We start from the raw sequence: 13,121 nt of genomic DNA, 5'->3' as shown, positions 1-13,121 counted from the left end.
TATTGCTTTCCTTCCCTGTGGTGTACCTTGGGTAATGTGCAGATTCAAATATAATTTACTGGTTAAGCTGATTATTCATAATGTGTTTTTTTGTACTTAAACACTTGTACCTATTCCATGTGAAGAATAAAGCCCATATCCCCAAAGTGGCCTGGACGGGCCTGCTGCCGCTGCCCCCTCTTTCCTCTGTAGCTGTGCTGGCTTCCTGGCTCCGCGAACACACAGCCCAGGCGCCAGTTTCTGCCTGGCCTTTGTTGTGGCTGTTCTTTCTGTCTGAAGCACTTTCTGCTCAGCTGCCAACCTAGTCCACTTTCAACATTGCTCAGACTTTCTCACTCAGGCCAGTGCCGACCCCAGTCCCCCACATTTAAGGTTGCAACCTGCAAACCGTCCTGCCTCTCCTTCTGGGCTCCCCTTACCCTGCGCTACTCTTCGGTGGTAGGGGAGCACTCATCACCTCCCAGCACCCTCTCTGCCCTGCTTATGTGTTGATTGTCTGCTTCCCCATTGGGAGGTGAGTTCCTTTAGGACTGGAATCTTTGTTTTACTTATTTGTTTCCCTTGTCAAGAATGTAGTAATGTTGAATAAATATTTGTTGAAGGAATGTTTTAGAAATCTCATTCTGTGAGAAGAACAACTTGTGTATTATAACTTACTTAAATTATGGTTAAAATTAATTTGACTTTAGTCTTAGGTCAGTGCTGTAATGTTTGCAAGTTAATTAGCATGTACTTAAGCATACATAATTAGCAGGTAGAGGCTTTGCTTTTCCTTCTAGTCATCGTGCAATATTGTGGTTTATTAACTTGTCTTGCTGCTCTTTGGCTTTAAGCTCCTAAGGGAAGGGCCTGGGCTCTGTTTATATTTAATGCAGTGTCCTCGAAAGGTTGGCAGCCTAATTAAATTGCGTAGTAGGAAAATAATTGGATTATGAGACTGGGTCTCCATTGAAAAGTCGTAAGTCTTATATTTTATATTTTGTTATCATGTCCTCATTCATGAAGAGGTTATCAAGTGTGTGGTATTTAGTTTGACTTTCTCAAGATAACCTGAGATCGTTTACATTTACAATAAAGTAAAATGTTAGATTTCTTTTATCTCTGCCATTAATAAGTGTCATAAAATAGAAAACTAAAGCTAAGTCAATATATTATTGTTGCCACAGAAATTGAATTTGTGTCAGAAGGATTTGTGCTTGTGATGGAGTGATTCGTATATTTTTCTTGGAATTAAGTTTCTAGCAGGTGACAACATCAATAATTCACAAAACCAAGGAGCTTTTGAGATTGGTTAATTTATATATGTGAATTAGAAAACACATGAATAATGTGTCTAATATTCTGACATCTGAAAATGTACATTAAAAAACCCAGCCCATTAAAAAGTCTGTTCGTAGCATTTATCAGATCTTTTAGATTTTCATTTTTAGTTTTTTCACTAATACGTACCTTTGTTTTTTGAAAAGGAACTAATCTATATTTTCTGCTTGGTGTGAAAAGTATTATCCTTAATAATGTAAAAAGCTTTTCTCATTATAAAAATAAATGTACTCATTCTAGACAACTGGGAAAATACAGAAATACGTGAGAAAGAAAAAAGTTGTTCCAAACCCCATAATGCAGATACATAAAATTACCAATGATTTCTGTCTTATTTTTTCCGTAAATCATTGCATTAATGAAGTTGGATTTATATTGCACACACCATTTTAAATGCAACGCTGTGTTTTATAATGCAAAGCACCATTTTTTGAATGGAATGTTGTTTGTTGTCTGTGTTGTCCTATGTCACCGTCCCTATGGCAGGACTAGAACTTATTTAATCTATTTTATAGTCAGGGAAATTTTAGGTTGATTATAATTCTAGATACTTAAAATAATGTTGTAGTGATACATATTTGTATATAAATCTTTGGTTGTATTTCGTATTTCCTGAGTATAGGTTCTAGAAGTAGACTTACGAGGTTAAAAATGTGACCATAGGATTTGTTTCACCAGTTTGTTCTCTAAAAAGACTTAATGAAATGATGTTCATTAATGGTGATGCTAGAATGTAAACAAATAAAATCCTTCTCAGACGTGTATGAAATGATGCGTGATGCTCTGCTGGTCTCAGAGACATTCAGTCTAAATTCGTGTCTTGGACAAGACGTCGAGGAGGCTGGGACACCGTCAGAAATAATCGAGTAATTTGGATATACCTCAAGGTGATCCTCAAAGCCCAGGGACCATTTAAAATCTTTCGATAGCATATAGTTTAAATACTTTTCAGCCTTCTTCAGATAATGGGGAAAGGTCTAGAACTAAACCTATGTGTAAAGCTTTTCAAAGATATACATGGCTTTTTCCTAGGCTCATCGGAGAAGAGTTTTTGATCTGGTAGTAGAGTGAAAAGAACTGGAACAGCCGAAGAGAGCATCTTAAAATAGATATTAAAGCTGTGTTACTAGTTAGCCATTATGATTTCCCTTTAATTTTACCTCAAATATTACATTCATTGGTGGAAAAAAGAACACTAGGATTCTTTTTAGAATAAAAAATAACTTGTTAGGTGCTCAGCCCCTGTGATGAGGACCCAGGCGAGACTTTCGGGTAACAGTTTGATAATTGGCTTTTCTAGAGAGGTGGTTGTCTTCCAGCAACTATGTTGCAGCCTTTTGAAAACCTTATATTCTCTTAGAAATGAGTCTTTTTACTTCTTTTGATGCTTGAATGATGCCTCTTCCTGAAAGCTGGTCTTTTTTGATGACCCTCCTTTCCCCAAGAAGGAATTATGGAGAAGGGAGGTCTGGCTTCTGGGGCGGATGAGGGTGGAGGAGCCTTGGCTAATGGTTAGTGGACGGGTGTTTATCTCTTTGAGGTGGGCAGGATTATGGCTTTCAGTAAACGGACAGATTTAAAAGAAGCTGGAAGCATTTCCTAATTCTCATCTGTACCTAACATCTCCTCTCTCACTTTTCTCCATCTAAGATTAAAAAATTGACCACATGAAGAAGAGCCAGTAAACTTAAAAGCTTTTCTTTATGGAATCAAAGGGCCAGCTCTGCTCTTATCCTCGGTGCTAGGAAAGCTTCAGTGTTATTTTTGGACCCTTCTGAGATGTTAAATCTGGAGCCCTTGAAGAATATTTTCTCATCTATGTGTGTGGTGTAGTTCCCCGGGAGATGACCCTCAGATAGAATCTGTGAGTGTATTTAGTATCATGGTTAGTAGTAATGTACTTTATATTTCTACCATACTTATAATTAGTATCACATTAAATTAAACACAGGTGTGTGGACCAGCAATGTCATCAGGTCAAAATATATATTCATAAGTGTGTTGGAGGAAAAATCTGGACTTGAACTCAAGTGTGAGCAACACTTCAACCTATTATCATTGCCCATAGATTATGATTAAGAGACTGATCCTTGCTTTTTTCCCCTTAAGGCATCACTTTGTTGTGTCAGTAGGTAACCCGTCACTGACTCATTTTGACAAGCAAATACTGTCATGTCATGGCTGCATGTAATGAACAATCTTTGATACTTTAGGGTCTAGGCATATGCTTGTAAAATTGAACTATTGTACCTTAGAGATAGACTAAGCATTTGAATAAATGTTGTAATTGGTAATTCATCCTGGCACCCGAGATTGTTTTAAGAGAATTCAACAGTACTAATTGGTGCCTGCCACTTCTTGGCTGTAAACCTGTCCCAACTGTCCCAGCTCCCTGTCTATCACTTCTTTGAAATCCTCTTGTGCTCTTACCTGTACCTTTCATTTAGCTCGTTTCAGAGGCACCGGTTTTAAGGTGAGCCACATGATGAGAAATTCATATATGTGCAGGCTGGGGGAATATTCAGTGTCTGGTGTGGGGGGCTGTGTGGAGCCGGTTTATCTCAGTCCTGGGCCCTCTGTGGGGCCCATTAAACAGGCAGGTCCTGTGCCACACCTTAGACCTACTGAAGCAGAATGTTGGGAAGCTGAGGCCCTGTGGTTTAGTTTTACAAAGATAATCTTGGCTTGTTTTTTGTGCTCACTAACCAGCTGGTCCAGAGAACCTAGTTTATGAAAATTCAGTCTGAGTCAAGTGAGCTCAGAATCTTCAGTCTTACAGGTTTTGTTCTTGTTGGTGGTTTCTTACAATGACCCAGTTAGAAGCTGTAAATTGAATGAAATTGCAGCAGATAAGAACGATTTTTCAATATTACCATGTATTTGGCTCTCAGGACAGTGATCCAAGCTTGATATCTTGACACTTGGTGGTGGTTGTCTTATATTTGATGACATCAGTGGGCAGATACTTTGCTCCCTGCTAGTTCAGATGTGCTAACCAATGAAAGAAAATATAAAACTTGCTAAACATCTTTGGCTACAGCTTGGAATCTTTTTCATTGCATGAGTACCCCAGGGGTTTTATCTTGCTTTGTGTTAATTTATTTGGTTTTTGTTACTTACTTGTAAAGTAAATGGGTGGAGGTGAGACTGTTTCTTCATACCTCTTGATATTTGCAGCATTTAGCACAGTGCTCTGAAAGCTCTAGATCTATTCTGGAAAGCATGTCCTGTCTTCAGTAAAAATTTTTGTGTTTTGCTTAAATGGGAATATGGAGGTCTGTGATCTGTGTTTCTGCCCCCTCATTTTGGATCCTATGTTCCTTAGAAAAAAGTCTGTAGAGACTTTATCAATTCCAGAGTGATCCTCTTGACCATTCAACCTAGGAACTGTCATTAGCAGAAAACATATCTATATATGGTACTCACTATTTTTTAGTGAGAAAATAGAAATTGCAAGTAGAGAAACATAAGACCACAGGAAGAAGGATGAGGTTTTTGCTTTAAAAAGTTCGGGCCAGGGGAAGAGCACCATACCACACACTAACCAATTACCAGTAGTCCTGTGTTCCTAACTGTTCATATTTTGATTATCCCCAGTTTCATTCTCTCCTCTAAAGCCATAATACTATCTGTAGGGTCACAGGCCAATTAAAAAACGAAAGGTTACAAAGTCACATTTGTGTGACCGTTTTAATGTCAAAAAATCAATATGGTTCTAACTTTTGGGGGGGACAGATATGAAGATCGAATTGTTATTATTTTTAAAAAGCATTTCTAGTTGTGTCTGGTGACTAGTCAATTTCATGTTTCTGTTTCCTTCTTTGCGTGGGTACCAGCACATGCTAGTTCTGGATGGGATTGGTGTGTGCACTTCCTATTTCCCCAACCTGAAGTAAAGTGCATGGCTTGTAGCTGGAAAACAGAAACACTTTTTCATTTTCTCAGTGTCTCTGTCAAGCATACATTTGAAGAGTACCTAAGGTACTAGTACAAAAGCAATACTTTCTACAATACAGTTTTTCTGTTTTTAAAAATTAGGGATATCAGCTGTGTACTTTTGTAGCTACCAAAGGCCAAAGCCCCGTGTAATGATCTGAGGATTTTATTTCAGTCATTTACTTCCTCAGCTGTTTAGAAGTCTCTAATTTAAACAGGTTGGGCCTTGAGATAGTGTAAACTGGATAATAAACCTGAATTAATATCGACATTCAAACATCTCACAAAAGAATGCCATTTGATATAAGCTTTACATTTTTTCACTAAGTATTTAGTGTTTGTTTCTTTTTCTTTCAGGCATGTTTGAAGTAGACTGATTGGACATTTCAGTTTTTTGCAGAATTTACTTTTGCTTAGAGCTATTAAATTTTTTTTCTTTTCGTAGTTTCTTTTAGATTAAATGTGTCTAAACAAATAGCTATGTCATTTGTTTTCTGGAACTAAATTCTTATTTTAATGTTTTAATAAAGACGCCCATTTTTTTTTAGATTAGTTTTTTTAGTCATTTACCCTATTAGTTAGTATCTCCTGTTCTATTATGGGAACTTTGAATTTGCCATCATTTCCTGTCCTGCTGGCTTCTCTTACTGGTGATGAGAATCCATAGGTGAGCATTTTCCTGAAGAGAGGAATAATGAACTTGACGCGATCTTCTTGCTCTTTTGCTCTTCTCTCAGACTGTTAAACTTGAACATTCCCCTGAGTTCTTATTTTTCCTATTTTCCACATAAGCTACTCCTGGATTATAATTGTATTGAAATGCATCACTTGTTTTTTTGGTGTGTGTGTGTGTGTGTGTGTAAGGGCATGTAGAATAATGTAGATTATAATGGGGCTTATGTATGTGCCTATATAGTTTTAAAAACACAAGTCAAACATTTAACAAATTGAGTCCTTCAAAAAATCAGATCATTTAAACATATAAACATATATGTTTATAAACATATTGGGTTGGCTGAAAGTTTATTTAGTTTTTTCATATGATTGCTCTAGCAGAGCTTAGTTTGTCTTTAACTTCACTTGAAACAATTTTGTTCAATTGCAGTGTGACAGCAGTCATATCAGCATGCATTTTAAAACAACTTATCAGAATCGGTGAATTTTTGTGTAGCCATTTTAATATTGAAGATGAAATGAAATAGGTAGCATTTTCTGACTATTATGCATTATTGTTTCAAAGAAATGTAAAAATGCAACTGAAACTCAAGGAAAGATTTGTGCAGTGTATGGAGAAGGTGCTGTGATGGATTGAATGTGTCAAAAGCGGTTGGTGAAATTTCATGCTAGGGATTTCTCCGTGGCTGGGGAGACAAGTTGAAATTGATAGCGATCAAATTGAGACATTAATTGAGAACAATCAACGTATACCAAGAGGGAGATAGCTGACATACTCAAAATAGTCCAAATCAATAAGGTTATTGGTGAAAATGAAAAATGTATCTTATTTCATGGAAAAAACTAAACGGACTTTTTGGCCAACCCAACATAAAGCCATGTCAGAAAAAATTAATCATGTGTCTTGTTCCTAGACAAGTCACTCTTTGTTTTTTTCTCCTCACTCTAAAAGGCTGTGCAGTTTTGAGCCTTTGAAGGTATGAAAAACCTTTTTGGGTATTTACGTCTTCTGGGTTTCGCATCATGTGACCTATAACCCTTACTTTTTCTGTCTGATACTCTGCTTTCTATATCTTCTATGCATTCTGCAGCTCATAAATCTTGCACGGGCTCTACCCCATTCTCTTAAAATTGCTTATTTTTATTGTCTTTCTCTTTAACATAATTTTTACAGCATTTTTCTCTGGCGACTCAAGTTGGAATTTGGAAATATTTCATTTGTTTAAGTAGGTGTTTCTCTTTCTTGTAGCCTATTATTCTGAATAGGATTTCAGCCTTATACTTTTTCTTTGACCTCACTCTTCTTAAGCATTAGGCCACCTAGAATGCTATGGTCAGAAGCTGGCTATATTCCTCTTGTTAGAGAACTTGGAAACAACCCCTTTCAAGTGTGGTGAGAGTTGTGATTGGGGTGATATGTCTGGGTGGAGAAAAGAGAGATTCAGTTCGCCAAATGCAATGGGCCGGAAATCTCTCTTGGCAGGAAAGCACACAGACAGTTAGAGGAAGGGAACCCCACGGAGCCTTGCCACTGTTGCTTTTTCTGTGAACCTGGGAGCTGTGTAGATTTGACTTCATCCTAGTAAAGGTCTCTGGAATGAGACTGGGGCCCTACGTGCTTCAGAAATTTTGTAGTCCTGCCGAGCGAGGATCACACCCACCCTTAAGGACCTCTGAGCATACCTATCAGTTTCAAGAGCTGGAGATTGTCTTGATTAAAAGCAAATTTTGCTGCTCCAAATTACACACTAACCCTTTGTTTATCTCATATTATTACTTCTTTATTCCTAATTTACCGAGCAGTTCAGTCTGGAGCCTAGTGCTGTGGGTAACGGCTAATGGTGTGGTCATTTATCCCGCTGTGTTCTCTTTGGGGTATACAGAGCTCATTCTGGGTCCCTAGAGTTACTGTTTTCTCTGTGCTAGACAAAGGACCATTTTGGTGAAAGACAGAAGGGAATCTGGGATAGTGATTTACTCTGTAACAGTTTTTAATCTGGATCATCATTGAAGTAGATTCATGAGCATAAAGGTGAACTCATTGCTAACACATTATTCTGTACTTACAATATAGTACATATCTCTGATTTCCTATTTAGGAAATGCACTGGTTCTTGTTCTGCCCTATTAAAGATCTAATGCCACAATGAATAAGAGAAGGAGGATCAGATATTGATTCCAGCACCTGGGATACAAAATCTTTCCTGACTCCGGAGTTTATAAAACTTAGATTTCTCACCTAAATACTTTTCTTTTGAACTCCACTTTGCAGGAAACTAAATTATTCATCTTCTAAAGTGGCTTTATGTTTATCTAGCAAGGAAATCAGAAAACGGGTTTTCAAAGACAATAGCAATGAAATGGAAAGTGTCTACTGTCACCACTAGTGATAAATCAAACTGACATTAAAGATGCAAAGCTGGTCATAGTATTCTTTTTGCTTCTAGAATTAACTTAGTTAAACCAGCAAGGTATTTCATTATTTGCTATGCTGCATGCTAGTGCTAGATTTGAAGTTTCCCTGTTTTGTAATAGGAACAAATTTTTGAAAATTAGATTTAAAAAATATCCATTGTATTCTAAGTTTATATACTTAATGATAATTAATATGATTACTTGGGAGGATCTATTGTACCACAGTTAGGTTCCTAGTTTGGCTTACAAATGCAAGAAATTTTAGGAAACATTTGGACCTACCATATCCAGGGCAACTTTTGTCTATCTTTTTTGTGAAAGTGATTAAAACAATATATAATGCATTTTTATTAGACTGTCATTAATTTAATTACATTCAATCTAGCATTGTAGAATATTAAATGTACTCTGTTAACTAAAAATTTAAGAAGCTGTTATAAATTACTAATATGCTTGGTTTCTTTAATTTACAGCATTTAAATATTAGGACATTGACAGATGACGTGGTAAGCTTCCTCTCAGTGTTTCCTTTGTTTGAATGTAAACTAACTGTATGATGGCATGCTGCGCTAACACCTTTGAGATTGCTAAAAGTGCATGTTTTGAAAATGTACTGTTAAAAGGTGCTAAATTAAGAGGCAGAACTGGTAAAATTTATTAAACTGTTCTTTTAAATAGTAAAAAGGATTGGTTGATACATTAGTTTAAAATTTTTAATTACAAATTATTAGTCAACCTTGAATCATTCAAATGAGCTCTTGTACTTAAAAAAAAGAGGTAAAAAGAATAGTTAAGGACATGTCAGCCTTTCAGAAATATGTAGTTGCTAATTAAAATTGACCAGAGCAAAATACTATATATGTACAAGGGGGGCCCCCACAAAAAAACAGAATTATCTTCTGGAGGGCGGGCCTCTTATAGTACAGACTTCCCTTGAAGGTGAATGTTCTAGGAACCCATCTGTATCAGTGCACCAGCTGGCATTGTTGTGAGAGGCTGTGTTAGGTTTCAGTAAATTCTTTTTGAAGACCCAATGTGTTTGCCCATTTCATGATGGGTGATTGATGAGCACACCTGCCCACAGTGCACTGAGTATTCAGCATTTTTTAACCAAAAATGGGATGATCCCCATGCCCCTCCCTCCCTATTCACCTGATCTCACCTCAAGAGACCTTTTTGTTTCCCTGCATAAAAAACATCCTCAAAGGGAAATGTTTTGCCACTGTGGAAGAGGTGAAACAACAGAAGCACTAAAAGGCATCAAAATAGATGAGTTCAAAAACTGTTTTGAGCAGTGGCAAAAAAGTCTTGATAGGTGTACTGTATCAAATGGAGAGCACTTTGAAGATGACTGAGCTTTAAACATGTAAGAATAAATACACAATTTTTTATGAATAATTTCCAGTTTTTTGACCCCCCCCGTATTTTTAAAAATTTTGCTTAAAAACAAGAGAACCAAGCAGCTTTACTATATGTTATGCATGTTGAAAATATTATGCATGTCATTAGCATAGCACCCTTACTGACTCCTGTATGTTCAAATAAATTATTCTGATAACTATTTTTGAATATAATTATTGGTTAGTGGTAAAGGAGCAAGACCCAAACAAAGGATAACACCAAAAATATATTAATGTGATATAGATGACAAAGCATATCACTCTACTGACCAAGTTTTGAATTAAAATTCACCTTGTATCAATATGAAACAGAGTGCCTAGAACACAGAAAGCACTCAGAAAATGTTTAGCACCCCTGATAATGCAAAATTACCATCTTAGACACTTAATCTTTTTAGGGTAAAGTAGACATGTGATATGAAGGAGACATAGATTTTGACCTGCAGATTTAAAAAATTGAATTGGATTGTATGTTTTATTCCTCTGTATAGTATCTAATAAAAGGATATTTATGTAAACTTGGCAGAACGACATTTATTTCTCATATAGCAGTATTTAGAAAATGGTAGCAACATGGAACACTTATGTAGATGGTATCATTTCTCACCCTGCGAGGTTGATACTGTCCCCGTTTCACCACTGAGTGCCTTGAGGCTGACAGGTTAAGTTGGGAGCTTTCCCAAGTATGCACAGCGGGCAAGTGGTGCAGCTGTGGCTTGAATCTTGTACATGGCTCCAAACCCAAACACTTCCTCTGCTGACTTAGCTTTCAAATGGCTTCTTAAGGCCGATAATAAAACCATCTGCAATTTTTACGTTTGAACTTTATGAGAATATACAGTGGTATGTTTGTAACAGCCTTATGGAGCCATAATTCACATATCATATATTTCATCCATTTAAAGTGTACTTTTCAGTGGTTCTTAGTATATTTGCAGAGTTGTGAAACCATCACTGCAGTCAATTTTAGAACATTTTCATCACTCCAAAAGGTACTTCATACCCTTAAGCAGTTACTTCCTGATCCCTCCAACTCCCCCAGCCCCAGGCAATCTCCAGTCTGCTTTTTGTCCATAGATTTGCCTTTTCTGGACATTTCCTATAAATGGAGTCATATGACATAGCTTTTGTGACTGAATTGTTTCGCTTAGCATAACGCTTTTACGATTCATTCATGTTGAAGCATGATTCAGTACTTCCTGTCTATCGATGAATAGTATTTTATATGATGATTTTTTTGAGATTTGTTTCCATTTTATGGGCAGTCTATATTTCTCCCCCTGTAATCTTTCAGCCTGTGCCCTTTGCTTTCTTGTACCTTTGTTATATGACTCTGTCCTTATAACCCCAAATCTTTAGAAACGGTTGTGTTATGGAGTTGCTTCAATGGGCTACTCTAGAAGCCACCTTGCTCTAATCTTACATTAATAAATGGGTTTCTCTTCAGTGAAGAGTTTTCTAATCTCCTTACTCCATCTGCCTGCCTTCCTCACCTCTCCCCTCACCCTTGCCCCTGGGCTTGGTAGGGTCAGAACTTCTGGGTTGGTACCACAGTGCCTTGTGCACGTTTTTATCCAGCAGTACATCATTTACTGTCTGTCTTTCTCACTCGTTTAGACAGCAGAGGCAGTATGTTACTAATATTTCCAGGCATGTTTTCTGGCACATGTTAAGCACTTTTGTAAGTTCTTTGTTGAAGTGAAAGGATGAGTCGCTGCTTTGATAACCAGTATGGTGTTGTGGTTTCCTTGGATCTGTGCTGGCTAGGTCCTGGTCAGGCTTCCCAGAGATGGAGCCTTGTTTTGCACACGGTAGAGAAGCTTTTTTTTAAAAAAAGATTTATTTATTTATTTTTAAAGGGGAAGAAGGGTGGGAGAAAGAGGGAAAGAAACATCAGTGTGTGGTTGTCTCTTGTATGCCCCCTTTTGTGGGCCTGGCCCGCAATCCAGGCATGTGCCCTGACTAGGAATTGAACCAGCAACCCTTTGGTTTGCAGACCGGTGCTCAATCCACTGAGCCACACCAGCCAGGGTAGGGTGGAGAAGCTTTGTCAAGGACATGCCATCAGTCTTTCTCACCACCTGTCTGGATCACTGAATTACCTTGCTTGTGCCTTCATCTTAGACGTACACATGACTGTCTCCTAGATTGCTTGATGACCCTCTTCCCATTGACCCCCCTGACTGAACTTCTGTCTCCCCAGCTCTCACTGTTCTCTTCTGATCTTGGCTTTAGCCTGGCTCTTCAGTGGCCCAGGCTTGAGTCCAGGAAAGGATGGACAGATAATCTAATCTAAGTGAGTGCTGGGCCTGTTTTTTGTGGAGCTTAGAGAATAAGCATGACTATCTTGAACAGGAGACACTGACCAATAACGTTTTTCCTACTGTTGATTAATGCAATGTGGAGAGAGCATCAAATTTGGAATCAGAAGACTCTTGTGGAAAGACAGAATTTCACCACTTCTTAGCTCTGTGACCTTGGCAAATCAATGTTATGTTTGCTTACTTGTAAAGGACGACTAATTAAAGCTCTCCTGCCTTCCCCAAAGGTTTTTGGTGTGTTTCAATTAAGCCCAAGTAGGCTGTACTGCTGCATTTGTTTTGTCCCTTTTTAACCCCTTTTAAAAATATTCCCCGGCGGATGGAGAGAGGGGTGGTGTGATGCATTTGCAGTTGAGGCTTACAGGATATGTGTACTGCAGATCAGTGCAGAGCTGTGAGGAGGACAGGATAGCTGGATATTTCGAAGTCTTTTCAAATTATTTTGGTTAGCGCTCGGGGAAGCATTTATCACTGGCTGAGACTGTGAAGGATGCTAGCATTGTATTTTCTCATTAACGGCTGGCACTCTCACAGCACACATGTTGCACGTGTGCTTTTGAATTAGAACTTCTTAATGAGAATCGCCTTTTCTGGGCCACACTTGAGAGAAGGGATCTAAAGTGGCACCTGCTGTGGTAACTGGGTTTTAGAAACATGAGATAGTTGCTTACTATTTCTTTAGGTTGCTTACAATTTTTTTTGTTATTTATTAATTTTAGAGAGTGAGAGGAAGGGAGTGGGGGAAGAGAGAGAGAGAGAAACATCAATTTGCTGATCCACTTATTTATGCGTTCATTGGTTGATTCTTGTCCTGTGCCTTGACTGGTGATTGAACCCGCAACCTTGGTGTATTGGGATGATGCTCTAACCACCTGAGCCACCTGGCCAGGGCCTAAGTTGCTTTGTTAAAGGCCTGCAACAGGACTTCACCTTTTAAGGTCATTTCTTGAATTACTATCAGAATTTAATTTCACAGAACACTGTTTTGTTAAAAGAATGAAGTGGTTCTATAGCATTGTAGTCCCTAGGCAGAGTTAGTATGTTCTACACAGTG

General features: G+C 37.9%; 1 protein-coding gene across 2 annotated transcripts in view; it reads left to right on the top strand.

Moving 5' to 3' along the window:
* DIAPH3 (diaphanous related formin 3) overlaps positions 1 to 13,121 on the top strand; it is a 475,029-nt gene that overhangs the window by 16,562 nt on the left and 445,346 nt on the right. Inside the window, exon 2 of one of the 2 annotated variants that reach the window (XM_037038668.1) lies at positions 8,820 to 8,852. The exons of the other annotated variant lie outside the window; for it this stretch is intronic. Within the exon in view, the coding sequence (XP_036894563.1) occupies positions 8,820 to 8,852 (33 nt within the window). The remainder of the gene's footprint in view (positions 1 to 8,819; positions 8,853 to 13,121) is intronic. 2 annotated transcript variants of the gene reach the window in all.

This window comes from Sturnira hondurensis, unplaced genomic scaffold (genome assembly GCF_014824575.4).
Source record: "Sturnira hondurensis isolate 20B ecotype Veracruz unplaced genomic scaffold, ASM1482457v3 Scaffold0024805, whole genome shotgun sequence".
NCBI classification, from domain to species: Eukaryota; Metazoa; Chordata; class Mammalia; order Chiroptera; family Phyllostomidae; genus Sturnira; species Sturnira hondurensis.
This window is presented reverse-complemented; position numbering and strand designations above follow the sequence as displayed.